At 43.8% G+C, this 20,988-nt stretch overlaps 3 protein-coding genes across 18 annotated transcripts in view; 2 read left to right on the top strand and 1 right to left on the bottom strand.

Annotated features, from left to right (window-relative positions):
* The first annotated feature begins 505 nt into the window (after positions 1–505).
* errfi1b (ERBB receptor feedback inhibitor 1b) lies at positions 506–7,486 on the top strand. The gene is made up of 4 exons (XM_040193586.2): positions 506–931; positions 3,763–3,915; positions 4,367–4,446; positions 5,373–7,486. Exons 2-4 carry the CDS (start codon positions 3,869–3,871, stop codon positions 6,359–6,361), a joined length of 1,116 nt encoding a protein of 371 aa, XP_040049520.2. The 5' UTR covers positions 506–931; positions 3,763–3,868; the 3' UTR covers positions 6,362–7,486.
* A 105-nt stretch (positions 7,487–7,591) lies between these two features.
* emc1 (ER membrane protein complex subunit 1) lies at positions 7,592–17,731 on the bottom strand. The gene is made up of 22 exons (XM_040193585.2): positions 17,555–17,731; positions 17,004–17,131; positions 16,838–16,903; positions 16,595–16,688; positions 16,380–16,508; positions 15,880–16,006; positions 15,563–15,712; positions 15,178–15,345; positions 14,952–15,023; positions 14,724–14,822; positions 14,095–14,191; positions 13,500–13,616; positions 12,852–13,051; positions 12,559–12,708; positions 12,069–12,230; positions 11,856–11,975; positions 11,351–11,488; positions 9,488–9,661; positions 9,103–9,313; positions 8,908–8,992; positions 8,676–8,805; positions 7,592–8,518 (listed from the first exon to the last, which is right to left on the bottom strand). Exons 1-22 carry the CDS (start codon positions 17,644–17,646, stop codon positions 8,339–8,341), a joined length of 2,889 nt encoding a protein of 962 aa, XP_040049519.2. The 5' UTR covers positions 17,647–17,731; the 3' UTR covers positions 7,592–8,338.
* A 595-nt stretch (positions 17,732–18,326) lies between these two features.
* ubr4 (ubiquitin protein ligase E3 component n-recognin 4) overlaps positions 18,327–20,988 on the top strand; it is a 46,477-nt gene continuing 43,815 nt past the window's right edge. For all 16 annotated transcript variants that reach the window (XM_040194568.2, XM_078084351.1, XM_078084345.1 and 13 more), the window contains exons 1-2: positions 18,327–18,502; positions 20,829–20,926. In XM_040194568.2, the coding sequence (XP_040050502.2) occupies positions 18,378–18,502; positions 20,829–20,926 (223 nt within the window). In that variant the 5' untranslated portion in view covers positions 18,327–18,377. The remainder of the gene's footprint in view (positions 18,503–20,828; positions 20,927–20,988) is intronic.

A 20,988-nucleotide genomic window follows, 5' to 3' on the forward strand; every position in this document is an offset into this window, starting at 1 on the left:
CAGATACAATCATATTGTCTGACTGACTTTTAGCTCCAACACTTTGTTCCAAAACTGTAATTCTGACTGTCAGATTAATGAACATGCATGTTTCAAGGAAAAATGGAATGGTAATTCTACTGAAACCCCTCAATAATATTACCATTTTGTGATGTTTACAGACTTGACGTAGTAACGTCTATAATGTCTATTGTAGATTTCCAAAACTGGAAATGAGGAGGAACTGAGGACTAACACGAGAACAGCTGCACCTGTAGTGGGTTTCTGTCTGCGTTTTTGGGGTCTATCTGGCCCATGTTTTGAACTGGAAAACAATCAGACTGACAACTCCTCTATTTTACAGCGGCGGAGGATATTTTCAGATGCTAAACTCCATTCACAATCCTGGATGTTGAGCAAAAACATCGCAGCAAATCAAATCAAAGTGTTGCTGGTGTATTTCTGTGATGGTGCTTGATGATGTACAAGCAGCATTTTAATATTGGAGCTGGTAAGAACCTTTAACGGATTTAAATGCTTCATAGCATTACAAATAATTATTATTATACAATGTACCATCTTACACACATAGTTATTTTCCGCTTCTTCTGGTCTATAAAGCCGTAAACTATACTCTTCCTTGTGATGTTGCCTGATGTTTTCTTGGTGAAGCGCGCTGTTCTCTCCCCCCTTTAAGGCGCTCGCTGCTGGGAGGAGTCTCGGCGAGGTTGTCGGGGGGCTGGAAGGATTTATAAGGAGATGTGGAAACGCGCGTCACGCGGACCGAACGAGTTTCACCTCCTCCCGGGGATGTTGACAAAGGAGGGACATCGCACATGGTTCAGTTTGGGACCGAGAGACACGACCCGAAGCAGCCGAGCGATCTCACCACGCTGACCAGGAACAGGTCCACCGACCAGGCCTCCCGCGATGCGCGAACGCCGTTTTGATGGTAAGACTTTCCTCCCGAAAAGTGACTTGATACGAACCGGACTTTTAACACCACTTACACTTGGTAACCCGCGGCTGTCTTTGAGCCCGCTGATCGGATCGTATGAGCCGCCGGGACCGCGTCGCTGTTTCCCTGTGAACTGTGTGACCGACTCGTCTCTTCCGTCGTGGTTTGTTTGTCTTCGTTTTTGATGAAATCCCATCTGGGGACGAGGGAGTCCCGACCGGCGCGGCCCCTCACCGCGCGCCCGCTAGAGGGCGCTGACGTCACGGCCAACGAATTAACACATTAATTACGTTTTCATTTCAATTCTAGTGATCACACACACACGCGCGCGCACGTATATGCTTGTGCGGTAACTGGATAGCGTATCTATATTGATCCATATAAATGAACTATAGAATATATATTGTGATTAGTAATTATTGAGGATCATCTCTGTTGTATTTGTCTTTTCTGCTAAGTATAGCTATTAATAATCAGTACAGTGTCACAGCCTAACAAACTGCTAAACAATATCAACTATAAGAATTCAAAGATATTACCTGAAAAAAGGCCTTTCTGTCAGAACGTGTATATTGTATATTGTGTATTGTGTATTGGTAATTTCAGTGAGAAGCGTATATTGGCCAGGCGTGCTGTGCTATTTATCTAGGAATGAAAAGATTAAATACCCATTTAGTTGTTTACATAGGCCTCTTACATATGACCCATCTACAAACCAATACATATCGAGTCTGTAAGTGTGGTTGTTGCTAAACTATTAAACAATATTATAATCCTCTTTCTATAAAACTTTATGAAGGTCCCAGTCACCAATTTAAATATTTTCTTTAAAAAAAACACGTTTTTTTATTTTCATTATTTGATTAAATACACTTTCATCTAGGCTGCAAAAGCTTCTGCTGAGAAACTGAAGTAACATCTTCAGTTATTTCTCTGTATTCCGCTCCATTGGAAGCATTTGGTGAGATATCTGTCCAGCCTACTAAGCGTAAGTGTAACTTGGCCAGCAGAATTAACAAAAGCTATATCAGGTGATGTAAAGCACATACTTTATCCCAGCACATAAATTAAGTTATCTGTAAAGGTCCAGTCGGTGAATGGCCTATTGCCTGAAAGCAGTGAGCTAAAGACGGCACATCCAGGCTCCTGCATGACATGGACAAATTGTTCTTCGGGGTCTGGCCAGTGCCAGTCAAACAGTGTGTGGGACAGGCCCATACCTTGGCCCTGTCAGCCTGTCTCCATGGCGTGTCCTCGGCTCTAACCTCATGGGAGAGTTCGCTTGTATTTTCAGGCTTGCTTCACTGCGCACCAAAGTGACACAAAGCCCCATTCATGCCTGAGAGTGGCTCCATTCATGGACACTGAGTACTCGCCGGTAGAATTCATAATTGTTCAGCGTCTTCCATCTCCGAGGATCACTGGCGGAAATGACGCAACAGTCGGTTGTTTTAAGGACAACATGAATATTCAAACGAAGCCATGGGTCACTGTTTTGTTTGTGGTGGGTTTTGTGTTGCATTATGCATGCGCTGCATCGTTTTGCGTCCCACGTGGACCGCAGGCACGTTGGCGACATGAAACAGAGCAGGACTTTGAAGAATGTCATAGTAAAAATTGAGACCCGAGCCGCCTTCCGGGCGAGTAAGAGGGAGGACGGAGGTAACAGATTAGTGGTTTGCTGGAGAACTGCTGCATGGTTCAATTCCAGAAGCAAGAGCATACGTTTATAGTGTATTTTCTTTTCAGTGTTTGTATTTCATTTTGAAATACAGCGGTTTACTGTGATTTCAAGCATTTCAATTTTATGAATGTTAAGCAAGACGTGCTTAGGACGGGTTGAATGCCGGGTGCTAAATGTCCCTTATGTAACTGTGTATGACAATTGACAAAGGGCCACCGGACTTTGAGGTTTTGAGCAGCACCCCTGCTGGATTCTGTAAGGTAATGAATACTTTGCGTGTTGACTGTGCAACGGGGTCGAGTGTCGCTGACCCAGGGGTATCCCTCGGTTTTAAACCAAATGGTCTCTTAAACAAAATCTTTGACCCTTGACCTTGTGAGTAAAGCTCTCAAATCATTCAGTGTTTGTGACAGGTCTTTTTTTTTAGCTTTTAAAATTCAATAAAAAATGTAACATCACTCTGCAGATCGTGACATATTTCAGGAAATTGCTGATATTGTGCGTGTGTCTCGGCGGTGGAGTCTGTCATGCAGTATTGTAGGAATGCTGCACAATTAGTGCCTGTTGTAAGGGCGGATACTGCAGGGTTTCATGGTCGCAGAGAAGGAGGAGGGCGCGGAGTCCTGCTGCCCTCCCACATCTGACCCAGAGGTTGCGCAATAGCCTGCTCATCAGACAAATGGATTTCAGGTGAAATCACAGAGAGATGCACATGGCAGCTGCCCGAGCAGACCAAAGTATTTGACCAGGCTTGTGTTACTGCAGTTAACACAACAGGGATGTGCTGTATTGTTAGTATAATGATTCATCCACAGATAATATATGTGTTTGTGTTACCAGCCAGTAAATATTTGTTAAAGAAAGTCTACCTGATCTTTCGCCTGCCTGGTAGGACGAGTGCGTGCTCTGGTTGCGCTCCAGATGTGCACTGTTTATATGCCCTGTTCACACTTATGGAGGTGTGACCGGAACAAATGAAAGGAGTGATGTAATGCAAAAGCCAAATGTAGAAGTGGTTAAAGCCTAATTCCCTCCTGACGCATCTGCTACGACTAAACGGGAATGAACACTTGTACTCTTACTCATGGAAATGAGCAGGTGAATCCTCTAATACTGAATTTTCTGTTTTGTCATCCGACAGCTTTCTACTGGCTAGAATGAAGCGATGATGGGTTTGACGGAGCTGACTTGTGTTCAGATACTAAACAGGCCTAAGTGCATTTTAAGAACACAATTTCTTCCACAAAATGGCTGGAAGTGAGAATAACTACTGGACACAACATGACCTGAACAGGTACGCAGACGCCGCTCTCAGTAGTGATGGACATGTAATCATTGTCATTATAGTAGTGTGACAATACTTTAACTTTAACTATAACGTTAAACAAATATCAAGAGTATATTTCCGGCACTATTCATATTAAATACTTCCTTATATGTCTGTCATGTAAATCCATCATATTTGCTCTATTGTTTGACACTTCACACCGGAGAAGGAAACTCGCTAAAGAATCACGCTATCAGGGTCGACAGATAGGAGATGGATTTTTTAACATACAAAAGAAAATGGTTGAGTTACATAATGTACAAACGTGAAGGAGAGCAGAAAATATCTTCCTTTTAAGCATATGTCATGCTTGTTTTTTTAACATACATAATGACTTACTCATGACAGCTTTTGTGTAGGAATGATTTACACACACATACGCAGCTTTGTACATTTCTCAACCTCTCTTGTGTTGCAGAGAGGGTTTTGGCCTGAGTGTTGACATGGATCAAAACCCGACGGAGCTTCAACGGCAACAAATGGCCAAAGAACTTAACTGTGAGTCTTTTACTTGCTATATATACCCTGTAAGTTGTTATAAAATGACTACACATCATAAAGAAAAACTACAGATTGACAACAAGCAACCGGTTCAATCGGATGCGTGTGACACTGGTCTCAATCCTCTGTGAATTTGAAAGAATCTTGGTTTTAATTTCCCAGGGAAAATTGTTATAATGTTATTAGTCTATAATGGTTGATAATTGGTGCATGAATTGCTATGACAACCTGTTTAGATTTATGTGACTTACGCTTACCTGTTAAACCTTGAGATAGAAAGGAACAAATCTAAGGGTCATACATACAGATATAGATACAATATATGAATCATACATATCATATCATATAGATCTATATTATGAAGCATGTCTTGCCTGGACCAACCGCAGTTTAAACCCGGTTTATGTAGTAAAAACAGCGTTTTGATTGAGTTTTTCATCACTGGACGGAGCCGAGAACAGGTTGCAGGAGGAGGGAGAGCGGATGCTCGCTGGTCACCAGCTGTTCCTGCCGTCTGGGGCACGTCGGATGTTTTCACAGGGAAAGTTATGGGAAGCTCCGTTAAGATAATGGCCTCAGCTGCCGATAATGGCGATTCCTCTGTTAATCGGGGTGTTGTGGCTGATGTTTGACGAAGAGGGTGATGGGTTAACCGGTTGTTTTCAACATGTTTTTACTCCCGTTTCCTGGAAGATACCTTCAGCCCAAAAAATTATCAGTAGAGTAGTTTGCTACACCATCACTACACTCGCGATGGAAGCTGTTCTCCATGCTTCCTCCTTGGGGAATTGTTTTTGCAGAAAAGGAAACAACAGCGATAGCAAAACCGCAGAAGGAAAAAGCGACGGCCTCTCGGTGTACAGTTCGATTTGGGATTTCACAAAGACTGTCGTTTAATTCCCGATCGTTCTTCCCATTCCCAGGCAACATCGCCCTCTCACAGTCTCCTTTCTACTCCGATGCGTACCGCCTGGCGTCCGATAACATGCTGCGGCCTCACGACGGAGACCAGGTGGTCCCTTCTTCCCAGAGACGGACGCTTTTTGGGGGCAACCCGAGAGGAGCCAAACCCCTGCCGCCTCTGCCTGACCCCGAGGAGGTCATGTCTGACGAGGCCGCCGACAGCGAGGTGGAGTTTTTCACCAGCGACCGACGGCGCCTCTTGCCCAAAAGCTGTCCCAAGGCCATTTGCAGGGACAAGAGCAGAGACTCTGGCCAGGTGAATTACGCCTACCAGGAGAGCTCGTGGCGGGCGGCCGGTGCTGGGACCGGCGCCGTGGCTTTCTCCTGGCCAAGCAGAGACGACAGGCCAGCCGGTAGAGGAGGCGGCTTCTGGGCTCTCGCTCCCCCGGGTGAAGATCACCAGCGTGTGGGCTCAGCAGTCGGCGACGCTTTGTCCAGCAAGCAGCCCGACCAACACGGACTCCGGTTCCCCTTTCCAGGCGCCGCTCCACAGCCGCTCCACGGCGGCACCTCTGAAAAGCCCCTAATCCCCCCTCGCGTCCCCATCCCGCCGAAGCCTCCGGCTCTCTCAAAAACCTCGAGCTCCAACGAAGAGGACAAGCCTCCCAAAATCCCTCCGAGAGTCCCCTTGGTCCCGCCGTGCCCGCCACGCACCCCGAGCCCCAAACGCCTTCCCATTTACATCAACGGAGTGATGCCCGCCACGCAGAGTTTTGCTGCTAACCCAAACTATGTGAGTAAGACACTGCAGAGACAGCAGAGCGAACGGGTTCCGCCCGCGGCCCAGTTCCCTCCCTGCATCGTTCCCATCGTGAAGGACGGCAGAAAGGCCAGCGCCACACACTACATCCTGCTGCCGCCGGGCCGGCCGCCGCACTCGGACAGGCGGGAGAGACTCCTGAGCGAACCGGCCCGCGTGGGAACCAGCGGCGACTGGCAGAACAGATAGGAACCGTTCGCGGTCTCAACCCGGGGCGAGAGAGTCGACGGGTACCGAACTGTGAGCGGCGCCGTCGAGCAGAGCGACCTGCCACGTTCACACTGTCATACTGGTTGCTGTTTTCAATGTCACGCGACACTGTGAGGGTTTTATCTTTTTTTTATCTTACCGGTCAGTATTGTAGCAACATGAAACAGTTATAACATTCCAGTATTTTCACTAATGGATGAGGATATTAAGATTATCATTTTCATTTGGGTTTTCTCTGTGACTTCTTGTCACTCATTTACTTTTAAGTGCGCTCATATCACTAATACTACATGTCTTACAAGAGAGCAAATCATTAGTGTACGTACAAGCTGGGCTTGTACTAAACTGAACATCCCATGTGCATTTTTTAATGACAATGCTGCTTGGAATTCTAAAAGTACGATTTTTTTTTTTTTTTGCTGAATCATTCTCAAATTAAGATACATGTCAAATTTAACAAATGTGGCCAATATTAACACAAAACACGGTATGAACTACAGTGAAAGAAACACATGACAAAGCGCTTAACTTGTTTCCATTTCAGTGCTTACGGCTTTTTGCAGCAGACTAAATCCCTCCTGCAAAATAGCACACGCGCGCATAGACTCTTATTCCATCCTCATGTGCTCAATCTATTTAAGGGAAACAACGGTCTCACCAACAGAATACATGACTGAAACCCACGGCCAGCCTCTAAATGATTGACAGGTCTTTTTAATACATATGAAGTACGCAGGTAGACTACTTACGTTCTCGCTAGTGTTTGCAGGAAAAGCAGCTTGTATTTTCCTTTATGCTCAGTGGACACGTTTTGATATTTATGAATTCTTTTTATCATGTATGTTTTTATCTTAAACAAGGTATGTTGAAAAACAAAAGTACCAATTGGGCCTTTAATGATTGTTTGTGTGGGCATGGAAGTCATGTTACGTTTACACTGTAGCGATGCAGACCCCCGTCTACAACCTTTGTTACATCAACAGGTTGGAAGTTCTCATGAAGATTCAGTGCCAGATTTGGCCTAAGCAAAAGTTTATAAGTTAATGTTGTCAAAAGTTAATTGTTTTTTAATCTATTTATAGAAATAAAATAACTTATTCATTCTATGTCCGAGGGCTCAATGTTGTCTTTCCACATCACAACTATGGTTTGTACCAAAAATGCATGTATGCTCTGGAATGTTGGGAAAACAGAAAAATACACTCAAACTGGAGTTCTGTAACAAATTTTAATGGAGCATCAACAGCGGCAGACATCAGAACTTCTAACACAGGTATGAGCTGCAGGATGACTACATGTACATGATGTACATAAAGACCAGGCTACTCATGGTCCTTTTCACAATTTCATGGCGAAGACATGTGACTGTGCCTTTGGTGGGAGAGCAACCAGCAAATAACCATTAAGTCCATTCTACGTTATCTGCTACGTTATTTACCATCAACACACATTGCTTTTGGGTATCAGTGATTCTGCAGGATAGAAGTTTCAATGTCGCATGGCCAATGTCTTTTTTTCCACTGATCTCAAAATATGCAATCTCTCCCCATTTGAGCAGTCTACTGAAGCGTCACAAACTATATTTTTTTTTGGGGAAAAAAAAAAAACTACATTGTTTAACCATTTAATTTTCACATGTGTGGGAATTTACAAACTCCAACAATTTGTTAAATCCTATTTCATTGATTTATTAGTTATGTGTTAAACGCTTGATCAAAATGACATGGCACAAAAAAACTACATTGAAATGATTCCTTGTGCTTGCAAAATAAGTTATAAACATAAAAACCTCGACTAATCCCTCCTTTCACCCCACCGTCCCCTCACCTCTGCAGTTCCTTAAGGGCATTATTGAATTTGACCTGTGTTCTTCTACAGGCACCGTCTCTTCCCCTCGGGCTGAGCTGCTTCGTGCAGCCTTGCGGGCTGCAAGAGAGGAGATTGCGACGATCGCTTTTACCGCCAGGCCCGGTTGAGCAGTTTGACTTCTGCCAGGCGTTTGCTAATCATGGTGGCAAAGAAAAGTGCAAAGAGAACGCTACTGATCAGCATGTAGTCGTAGTCGTCTTTCAGTACGTCAAACTGCTTGGAGGGATAGACGCGTGTTTGGTAGATGTCGAGGCCGTATGCCACCACCTGGAAGGAAAGGAAATGATGAAACGCGGGATCGAGTGGATGTTAAAGCGATGAACACCACAAATGGTGGAAATTCAGACACAATGTGGCAGTTTGACAAGTTTTTTTTTTATAAACCATCATTGTGTCGGTCTCAGTATTTCTATGGCGGACTCACCAGGCAGGTTGACTCCAGTCCAGACGGCGCAGTGTGAATTCCTCGGACTCGTGATACAGTCTGATTGTAATTAATGAACCACTCCGTACGGATCAGCAGCTCTGGCGCGTACGGTATCAGGTTCTCTTCCCTGGAGGCCGAGAGCGTGTTAGACAGAAGCACAGGAAACATTTGAACAGTAAATAATAATAATAATAAAATGCTTCAAATCCAATTCGACTGGAAGACGCACCGGCTTTGCTCCGATACAATCTCTGGCCGCCGAGGGTCGAGGAACATCTTGGGTAATGACAAAATCCCTCCAGACGGCAGGCCAACTGTTATGAAGGGAAATTACATGTATTATAAGCAGTAATGGAAAGAAGGGGATTGTCTTCACTGGAGTAGTACACAGCGGCCCAGAAAGGAGGCACTGCCTCAGACTTACTGAGCAAATGGCGGCTGGTGATGCCTTTCTCTGTCAGTGTGGCCTCCATGGTAGAAATTGAGGAGGGGAAAATGTAAGACTGCTGAAGCACTTGGGGAGCATGCGGCCGATCCAGCGAGCTGAACACGGTGCTGTTGTAGAGCTCCATCCCTTCATACAGTTCAATGACTGAGAACTCGTTCCTACGAGATTTCGTGCTCCAGTACTCGTACTGCGGAATCACACACAGACGTTAGAAACATGAAGATCATGGCGGTTCCCTTTCGACCTTCGCTTCCTCTTGTGCTCAATAACAATGTCGGTGCAGTCACTTTAGTAACTGCTGCAGATATTTTTTATGTAAACTGGCAAATAAAAGCTGCCTTTAGCTGTAAATATTACTTACCACCACCCAATTTTCAGAGTGCACAACATGCACGGGCCCTTTGGTCTTCCTCTGAACAGCCTCGTGGATGATGCGACCGGTCACGCCATCGATCAGGAGCATCCCGACGAAGCTTCGCTCCTGATGCAAGTCTGTGCTCTCAGTCACCACAGCCAGAAGATTTGGGTTGAGGTACTGTGAGCAATTAGATGAAACACAATTCAGCATCTTGATCAAGGTTAACAAATTGTTATTTTTCGTAAGAAACGTGACTTTTGTATTGCAGTATGGCATTACACATGGAAAATAGTGAATTCAACAGTTTCAGAGTTGCTACATTAATGAGACAAATTGGATTTAAAATGTAGTTTACAAATCTACAGTTTGGATTAATTGTATATAATCTTTAAGAGTATGCCTTAAAGAAATAGACAAAAAGGTATTTTCCTTATTTCCTCCCTTCAGGAACTTTGTGTGTCAGGCTCTGCTCTCTCCCTTCTCTCATCCTACCTCGACTGACGCACCTACCGGGTAACCTGGCGAGGATCTGTGTCGGAACCTTGTCCTCTTACTACTGGAGTTCCTCAGGGTACCGTCCTGGGTCCCCTTCTCTTCTCGCTCTACACCAACTCTCTCGGCGCCGTCATTCGCTCGCATGGCTTCTCCTACCACAGCTATGCCGATGACACCCAACTAATTCTCTCCTTCCCTCACTTGGACACTCAGGTGGCGGCACGGATCTCTGACTGACATCTCTCAGCGGATGTCCGCCCACCATCTGAAAATCAACCCCGACAAGACTGAACTACTTCTCTAGATTCTCTGACCCAGGACGTTGACCGCTAGGAACCTCGGCGTCACACTCAACAGCCAACTCTCCCTGACTCCCAACATCACTGCGACAACACGATCCTGTAGATACACGCTCTACAACATCAGGAGAATACGTCCCCTTCTCACTCAGAAGGCAGCGCAGGTACTGATTTAGGCTCTTGTCATCTCCCGCCTGGACTACTGCAACTCCCTCCTGGCTGGTCTCCCTGCCACCGCCATTCGACCTCTGCAGCTCATCCAGAATGCAGCAGCTCGACTGGTCTTCAACCTTCCGAAATTCTCTCACACTACTCCACTCCTCCGCTCTCTTCACTGGCTACCGGTGGCTGCCCGCATCCAGTTCAAAACATTGGTGCTCACGTACCATGCTGTGAATGGATCGGGTCCAGTCTACATCCAGGACATGGTCAAAACCTAAATCCCAACCCGCACTCTCCGCTATGCTAAACTGCTTGTCCCGCCCTCACTAAGAGCAGAACACTTGACAAGATCACGACTCTTTGCTGTTCTGGTGGAATGAACTCTTTGATGACACCAGGACGGTAGAGAGCCTTCACATCTTCCGCCGCGAACTAAAGACACACCTCTTCAGACTCTACCTCGACTAAAAACAAATTGTAGCACTTACTTATAATAGCTCTTATCTATAACAAGTTGTAAATCAGCTAACTTGATGAATTTGCACTTTCTTGTTCTTTAAAGTTTGTATCCTTATGGTTGAAATCCACGTATTGTAAGTCGCTTTGGATAAAAGCGTCAGCTAACTGTAATGTAATGATGACAGCATGTATTGGCGGTTATTTCTCACAACACATATAAAGTGTGATTCACTGGGGAAACAGTGACGCGATGTAACGAATTCTTTGGAAAGTTTTCAGCCTGCATCAAACAGGAGGAGTTACTCCGTCTTTCTGGGTGACGTGGTACAGCGAGAGGTCGAGGCAATTAACCAAATCCAGCACCAGTAGGAGACGTGACAACATTTTCAAACTCTCTCAGCACGCTTTCCAAAAACAGTGTCAATGAAAGTTTCAGGGGAAGTGCTCATACCTTATAAAGGACACTGCGGTCTCCCATGACTCTGCCCTGGGAGTGCACGTGCTCATTGGGCCTTTTCCCTTTGACCGAGACAATCTTCTGTACCTCGGTGGGGAGGACGATCTCCCAGATCAGCTCAGTTGACAAGTCCTGAGCACACAAAAACATTCAGAGGATTTTTGTTTTCGCCAGTCAGTCAGTCATCCGTGAAGTGTCATTTCATGTTGATTCACTGTGAGATCAAGAGCAATAGAACAGACCTCTGGCTAGAAGACATACATACATTTTGACTCACAGTCAAGTCTACTCTAGGTCTTCATTCTCTACTTGATATACCAGGTATTTCCCATTAAAAATATACTTTGCATTCTTGAACATTTTTTCAATACTGCATTATAGACTACAATGATATCCAACTATGCGAACTGCTGGCTCTGGTTTTCTACAACATGTCCCTGGAGTCGTGAAGCCTGATGTGAGAAGAACACAGAAATAATTCAGCAAAAGGTTGACTTACCGTCCGTAGCCTGTAGCCAGAAAGTCGTCCCTGGCTGGAGTCCACAAGATAAAAGAATATGGACGAGGCTATCTCCTGGAGCTGCTGAAGTACGTTCTTCGTAGAGGGGAAAGCGGACACCTGTGGAAAAATAACAGATGCTTAACAGTGGCGTGTTGCAGTGACGGATGCACAACATGTCCGATAGACCGTTCATCCGAGTTTGACACTGACCTTGTACTGGTCATCAACAAGGAGTAAGACTTTGGCATAATCCTGGTCCATGACAGGCAGCATGAGGGACTGAAGTATCGGCTGAGGCAGAGCAGGTGGGTTGACATGACTCTTCTTTCCAAAGATGGGATTAAATACATGGAGTGAGGCCAGGCCAGTGTCCTTATGAAAAATAAATGAAAAAAAAGGAGATCAGAAAGGGGGAAATAAAACACACACATCAGATCACCAGTTATGTTTTTCGTCTAAGCGAAGGTAACTGCCGGAGAAAGCATTCCGCTTTTTTTCAGTGTCGCAGCATAGCTCAGTAGAAACTTCAAGTTCTCTCACTTGAAGTCTCTCGCTCTGTGTGCGGTACAACAATTAGTAATCGATCTTCTGATTTCAGAGCTAAGGAATTTGCTTTATTTATGTCTGAGACCCCCAGAAGATAATAGACTTGACTCCCACGCTGAATATCTTCAGGCACAAAGCGCTTCTTAGTGAATACCTTGTCTTTGATGAGCAGGGTGCACTGTGGCGGATGAGGGAAGTGAGCAGTGGTCCGTTGCACCATAAGTTTGAAAGCTGCATTCGATGGGATGTTCTCCAGGTAGTGCTTCCATAAAATACTGCCGGTCTTGCTGTCGATACCAAAAAGCTTAGCGAAAAATAAGCAGAGGGAAAAATGATTAATTTAACTTCAGGCCCGTCTGACCATGAAAAATGTTGAACCACAGCTCATCTCTCCTGACAGGCAACCTCACATGAACGTCCATGAGAGGTTAAGCTTTGGTCTCGTACCTTCCCAGACGCAGTGACCATAACCATCATCTTCTGCAGGTTGAACTCGTCTCTGGAGAGGTTCTCAATGGTCACGTCATTCTTGACTTGACTGCGAGGCTTCCTCGCGTCGTAGAACATTTTCCAAAGGTGGGCGATCCAGGCCTGCAGCAAGATGAGCTGAGAGGAGAGCCTCTTCAGCAACATGGAGAACAGGCCGTCTGCAAAGTACAGAGAACACAGATGCTGCTTGAAGACCTTCAGCGGATGGAGAACCACAACTTGGACATGCGATCGGAACGGCATGCGTGTGGCAAGGGACTTTCAGTCAACAACAGGACGTCCTGACTTTAAGGTTAATTACGTTTTTTATGAGAAGGGCAGAGGCATGTGTTACCTTGAATGGCTGAATCCAAGTGAAGCAATAGAAAAGAAGACAAAGACAAAAGAAAGTGAAGCAAATAGCAACCAGGCAGACTTTCTATCTGTTTTACCAGGTTACTGTTGCAATCAACAGTAACAAAACGACAACTTTGATGATTAAATGCAGGTGCCGCAGAGTTAATGTAAAGCTGAAAGTAAAAGCAGGAATTAAGTGGACTAAAGCTGCAATGGCAAACTGATCCTGGAAAATACGGAGGAAAACAGGGATTCTGGTTCGAAACCTACCAGCCTTTTTGCCAAACTCTCCTTCCAGCTCCGCCTGCGTCCCTGTCAGAGGCAGATCCACCATTTCCATTGTCACCACATCCGAGAGGGCCTCTTCTCTCGTCCACATCACTCGCCCTGGAAAACAAGACTCATTATAGTTGTGTAATCATTACTTCCACTTTACACACACGTGACAGTATGCAGTTTGTGTGGTGCTTTCCGTCGATTGAAATATGAAACAGTTTCCCCTCCCTCGTGCTCTTTGAAAGAACGGGAAAAGAATTGTTATGAAAACCAAGAGCCGGTTTGGGCTCCACACAGATGTATGATGTGGGCACTAACTAGGACGGTTCAGAAGTGGACTTTACCTAAATATTATTATGAAGCAAAGCATGGCTCATGAGTTGGTTGCACTGGATCTCAACAGTAAACACAACCAATGACCAGTGATTCCATAAATTCAAAAAGTAAAGGGCTTTAGAGAGGGAATGTCAAATGCTCAGCCGTTGGTGCCCCCCAGCGGTAGAATTACTAAACACACTATGGCAGTAATGAGTGCATGAAAATGCCTCCGATATCGGACCAACAAAGCAGTCCATCCGACACAGCATACCTGGCTGTTGTATGAAGGTGAGTGTGTGGTCTTCCGTCTGCACCATGACCCTGTAGCCAACGGAGTCGTCTTTCTTCAGGAATGCCTGCACATACAGCTGGAAGATGGAATACAGTGTTATGAACATTAAAAGGAAAACACATCTTCCATCCATCCATTGTCAAACCGCTTATCCTGCACACAGGGTCGCGGGGGGGCTGGAGTCCATCCCAGCCAACTTCGGGCGATAGACAGGGTACATCCTGGACTGGTCGCCAGCCAATCACAGGGCTACACAGAGACATACAGCCATTCACACTCACATTCACACATTCTACAGGCAATTTAAAGTCCCCAATTAACCTGATCCCCAGAGCATGTATTTGGACTGTGGGAGGAAGCCGGAGAACCCGGAGAGAACCCACGCAGACACGGGGAGAACATGCAGACTCCACACAGAAAGGCCACTGGGCGGAATCGAACCCAGGACCTTCTTGCTGTGAGGCGACAGTGCTAACCACCACGCAACCGTGCCGCCCTGAAAACACATCTTGTTTAATAATATTTATCGGTGGGGAGAGAAAGGTGGACGGAGCCGTGGCGACTTGACTAGCCATATATCAAACATGCTGGAGGAAATTTAAGCTCACCTTCTCTGGTTTCCCACCAAAAGGATCCATATTAAAAATCAGTGTTGTGTCTAGAAGTCTGCGTCCAGTTTCTGCACTGAAGAGGTTCAGACTGCAGGCCTACAGGGCGGAGAGCAGGTCATCAAATGGACCAGAAGAAAAGCTTGGAATGTTGAGGGTAACACATTTTATCATCAAAATCAAAAACATAATTGAAAAATTGGACTGTAGGATTTGAAAATAACTCACGGTTTTATTCTTAGGCGACATTACAGCAGCAACAGTCTTCTCTCCAGATGTAGCAAATGACACCAACAGGGCCTACGAATCGAGGGACACAAGCAAACTCATTTTTACACTGCTTCTTAGTATAACTACTGTAATAGCTCTTTCAGAAGATTTTATCCAGCTTGACTTATAGCTCAAGAATATAGAATATTTTGCAAGAGAGAGAGGTAGTGGAACAGTTACGTACAGGCTTGAAATCTCTCAGTGTAACTATCTGATCATTGTTGAGCTGGAGAAGCAGGTGGTGTTCTGGCCCGAGCTGAAGAAAGAATTCTGACAGAGGGGGGCGTGCTGGGTTGGGCTGGGTGGACACGAGTACTGGTTGGAAGCCGAGGGCGACTTCAAGTCCCAGAGACTAAAAAGAGAAATGGTAGCAAACTTTAAAAGAATAAATTAGGGAAATACATTCACGCAATAATTGAGGTAGATATAAAAGAGAGACAGCTTCATTGTGCAGGTCGACAAATACAGAGAAATAAAAGGACTAATGGAGACCTGCCAAAAACAGAAAATGGGTACAATCATCGTCTTTTTACAAAATAAGATGGTTTTGGTTTAATTTCGATGGACACCTGCAGGGGGATCTGGGTCATCTCGGACTGTCCATGTAAGTCAAGCGTGTACAGAGATACAGCTGGTGAGTCCACACACGTCAACATCCCCCGGCCAATCACAGCACAGCTGGCCTGGATGTCAGACAGCCACGGAGCTTCCACAGAGGTCTGAGGAAAACACAAGCATAGAATTTAATATAAATATTCACAAACAAAGAATGCACCAGTCGTATTCAAAAAACATTTCTATCATATTTTTTCCTTAAGTATTGTATAAAAAGGGTATTCTATATAGTCTACAGCATTTACATAGTGCTGCTGTGAATCAGTATTACCTGCTTGATTATCTCTCCATCCTCTAAACTGTAAGCAACAATTGCAATATGGGAATGAGGAACAACTCCCAGTGCATACACCTCCCCATTTCCACCAGAATACACAGCCTGGTAATCCACTGCTTCACTGTTGACATGGAAAGAAAAACGGTTATATTGGGTTACCATTTCTATTTTCTACATCGTGTTAATGCCTGAATGAATAACAGCTGTGCACAGATCTGTGTAGGATTAATTTCAAATCTTGGAGGTGCGACTTAAATGTATGTAGGATCTTTTCATTTATTCTTTTTTAAAGCAACATTTTCACGATAGCCGATAGCCATTTTCAAACGGGAGAAAAAGTCATTATTAAATCAAGTTTTCAAACATGTCCTGAGAGGAGTTTGAATTTTAGGAGAGATATTTTGTTCACCAAGATGGATATATTTTAAATGGTATGTAGACAAAATAAGGTTTCATTTCACTGAACCATTAATATAAAAAAGACATCCACTTGCCTTTCTGGTAGATTCTCTATCCATTTTTGATGACCATTAGAAAGATAATGTAGAGAAAGGGCAGTTTTCTTCAAAACAGCCACGTGTTTCACGACATCTTGCTGGCCAACTAAACATGAGGCTTGGAAACTATAATGTGTAACAAAAAGAGTTAACACCTGTTGAAAATGAAGACAATTATTAACTTAACAAGGGCCAATCAAGGAGGTGATCACCTGCCAGAGTCCAGGACCATCTCCCAGTTCAAACCACCGACATTTATGTCCCAGGAGCGGAGCTGGCGGCCGTTACCAACAACGACCACCGCATCTAGAAGTCAAGAACACTTTTAAGAGCTATCCGCTTCCAATGGGGGAGCAGAAAGAGGTCAAAACTCCAGCAACACTTTTAATACATAGAACAATTTTATTCTGAGACAATAGGGAAGTCTGAGAGCTCAAACACGATGACCAAATCACCTTGTCCATGAAGCAGAAGAGCGTCAATGTTCCCTTCCGGCCCAGTCATATCCACATGTCGCCAGACTGCAACACAAAGTGGATAAATACAAACATAGGAACACAAAGTATGTCAACCGGGAGACGGATTGTCTTTTAATACTTGGCAGTACTACAAAATACTCACAGAGTTCTCCGGTCCTGGTATTGAGTGACGCAAAAACATTTTTCTCTGTTGCCAAAAGCACCTTTTTGGATGACTGCACATGTGTGTCGAAATGGGCAAAGCGAACCTTTCCAACATATTGCTGTCTCCTGTGAATCACAAAAGAGGGAAAACAACCTGTTCAAAAAGCAAACAACATAGTGCATCATTTAAGCTGATGATGATAATAATAATTATAAGTTATACAAAGAGCTAATGTAATAAGAACATTATTGATAAAACGCTTTCCAAATGGTCAGAAATTCATTTAATGGACATTTACCATAAAACATTTAGCTTCCTAGACATTTAGTTTCAAAAAGAGATGGTTGAAAAGCCAACGGCACCTGCAGTACGCTAGGAAATACAATTCATTTCATATTTATTTGAATATCCTCTGTAAGTGTCTTTTCTCCAGCTCAAACACACCGGTCGCAGCTAGTGGCTGTGACAGGTGTTAGCATTAGCATTTCCACATTAAAACATGGCTCTCAACAGCACACATGTAGAATCGTTCTCTGGATGTCTCTTACCAGTCAAATTTCCCCACTTGATCCTCAAACACAGACTCGACGGTGCTGCATAAAACGATAAATTTAAGGCATAACAAAATTAGCTTTGCCATTGCAGCAGTTTGTTCTTCAGGGGAAGCAGGAAGCCGGAAGTGTGCGCGCCTCCTTCACATGCGGGGACTGAACGGTGCTGCCCCCTGCAGGGTAGAAGGGTACATAGATACTATTTAACTTCCATATGGCCACAAAAGTTCTGATTAAACGCAGGCATAATTGGATGTGATAAATCCTTTGTCTAAAATTAGTTTTATGCTGGCTCAAATTCTACATTGAAGTCTTATGAACTTGAGGTGTGATCATTTGTGCACATTATTGAAAATACAGGGGATTTCAGAAACGTTATATGCAAAGAAGGTTGAAAGCTGTGGACAAAAACTAACAAATCCCGGCAAGCTTGAATAGAAACAAATAGGTAAGCAAAAAAACCCTGAGGTTTAAGACACATTTGACACGTTCTTCGTGTTTTAAATACCGTATGTTTACTCGGAGTAAATATAACACAATATAGTGACCTGTATTCCGTGTATGGTATAGTTGTATGATCTGCCAATGGCATGAAATGTAATTTTTTGTAAAGGCATCATTTTGTTTTTAGGAATAAATTATTGGGAATTGTGGTAACTCAGGGATGGTAATATGATTTTGGGGGCAAACTACAGGGTCAAACGGTGTAGTATTCAGTTTGACATGTTTTGTTGACCTGACTGTAGTGTGTTGTGAGCGCCCCCTCTGATTTACTTTCACTGTTTCTTCTTTCAGTACAGTAGTTCTATGGGATTTCAAGATGGCGTCGAGCGGAGGAGATGTGGAACACGAATGGACATCGGCCGTACGGCCGCTTTTATCAGCGTCGTACACCGCTTTTGAAACGAAGGAGCTGCCTCAGCTCATTGGGTCTATCATAAACAGGTAACCGATAACATGTCAATAAATTCCGTGTCTCTGTTTGCTCAGATACTAGCCGGGTCCACCCATGAGTGAGCCCACAGGCTAACTTGCTAAGTTAGCTTGGCTGGTTAAATTCGATGGCAATGGTTAGCTGCTTAGCTAACGTTAGCGGCTAGCAAGCTACTTGAGCTTAACTTGTATTGGCATCGAGTCAGTTGCTGACGTTAGCTGATATGCTAATGTTGGCTAACTCAACGCTATTTAGCTCACGGCGGCTGGTTATTCATGAACAATTTCGTACTGCTCGACGTATGAGTGGTTGACCTTGATCTTCAATATATCATTGTTGTGCAATTGTCAGTCGACGCCGTTGTGCAATGTTAAGAAAATCTGCCTCATCATTAGCTAGCTAACCCAAACATTAGCAAGTAAGCTACCCAAGGGGCCTTGCAAACGGACTGGGTAACGTAACGTTGAAATAGCCCAGCCATAGTTAATTGTTGACTACGTCAGCTTTCATAAGTTTATGAAATGTGATTCGATCATGGTCTAAGCGTGTCATATCCGGTCTATTATGGTCATGTAAATGCATATTACATGTGTATACATAAGGTGGCGGGAAGGTTCGCCAGTCAGTTTAACGTCATCTGTTTTCCCTGTAGTTGGGCTGGAAGTGGGCGGGGTCATTTTAACATTACTCAACTTATTGATGATTAGGCAGTGAAGGGTCGCAGTAAATGTATTTTCAATAAAACATCATTTTGTCAGTATTGCTTAAACCGAAGGCTAAAGAAGCAAACGTGACACGGATGTGCCACACTAGAAGGAAGGTGGTGCAGTGCCTCTACCGCAGAAGGAACTTGCCTTTAGGCGACGAGTGTGAGGGCGAGAACTAAGCCCATTTATATCCGGGAACCTTTCGTTAATGTAATGGTTAAACGTGCACATCGTGCCCTGCAAACTACCAATCCGTCGTAATGGTGATGATTATCAATTCAGTAGTATCCAAGTGTTTCAGTTTCAGTTCATCAGCAGATCTGTGGGTAAAAATTTAAGACCTTATCGGGATGTTCAGTTTCTTAGTTGTTTGGTTTCACTTTCCAAGCAGCAATTGGCCTGAAAATATTACCAGCAATACTGATATTAGGCATGTTATTTTGATTTTCAAATGAATCGTCCATCTGACAAAGAACTGTAAACTATGTCATGGTGATTATTAAAAATAAAGGTCCAGAAACAGATATGGCTGATGAATACAAAACAACATATAATACATAATAGCAGGTGTAACATACTTGTCTTCCAGAGATGAATTAGAGTAATTGTGTAAATACAGTTGTAAGAGCTTGCTACTAAAGAGGGGTAACTGGTCTAAATAACTAAGTGTTAGCATTCATTTCCCCCATGAAATGTGGGGCTGGGATTAATTAAGTAATCTGTTTTGTCATTTTAGAGACCAGGAGGTTTTTGTATTTGTGTGTATTTAAGTTATATTGGGCTTGTAGAACCGCATACTGTCTCGGTGAGGTTGAATCACGTCATCAGACTGATGTATTGGCTGCTTCAGAAATAAATCCCTAATATAGATGTGTAGATAATTCAAGAAACACACTGTTCATATCTCTGTGATGTTGGCCAAACAGGTCGGTCTCCATCAACAAAGTTTCCTTCTTTCTGTCTGGAGGTATGTGATGAGATCACAAATTGAAGGGGCATCATTTGGTTTTGGCAGTGTAGGTGGGTGTTCTAGATGGTGCAAGACAATGCTGAGGTCTGTCAGTAGAAACATTAAAACAGGGTTTTGCTGTGGACAAACTGCCTGTAGCCAAAGAGCAGATAGGTTGGACATTTTAGAAGTTATAGTAAATGGAGGTTGCTCAAAGGCTCTACTCAATGTAATGTCTCATCAGCCAGTTGTGTTTTCTTATTTATAGCGAATCAGGGCAAAATTCTGCTTTGTGAAATGCATCGGACATTCTATACCATAATATTTCTCCAGGTCTGGGAAGATTTAATTGTTGTGAATCAGTTAGCAACCATAAGAAAATCAACAGGATAGAAAAAGTCTATATTAATCCAAAGGTTGCATTTATCATTATTTGGGAAGTGTCAATATTTACCTCTTTAAGTATATAGCTATTGTCTAGAAATTAATTTTAAGAGGCTTAACCATTGCTAGGCTTATTGGTGATATGAAGTTCATTGGTCTGTGTCTCGCATACAAACATCCTCATTTTCTGTTTTATTTTGCCTAACCCTCTTTTTTCTTCAAGAAAAATGCTATAAATGTTCCACAAAAATTAATTTGGGACAATGTTTAATTGGGTCATTCACTTTTCATTTGCAGTGAATCGGACATTCTTCACCACGACAAACAATATGAGCCTTTCTACTCATCATTTGTGGCGCTCTCTGCACACTACATCACCACAGTATGTGGACAAAGTATGTATCCCTCCTTTTCTCTTTAGTGTGATAGAAGTGAACCCAAATATGCACATTTGACA

This window comes from Gasterosteus aculeatus, chromosome 2 (assembly GCF_964276395.1).
Source record: "Gasterosteus aculeatus chromosome 2, fGasAcu3.hap1.1, whole genome shotgun sequence".
NCBI classification, from domain to species: domain Eukaryota; kingdom Metazoa; phylum Chordata; class Actinopteri; order Perciformes; family Gasterosteidae; genus Gasterosteus; species Gasterosteus aculeatus.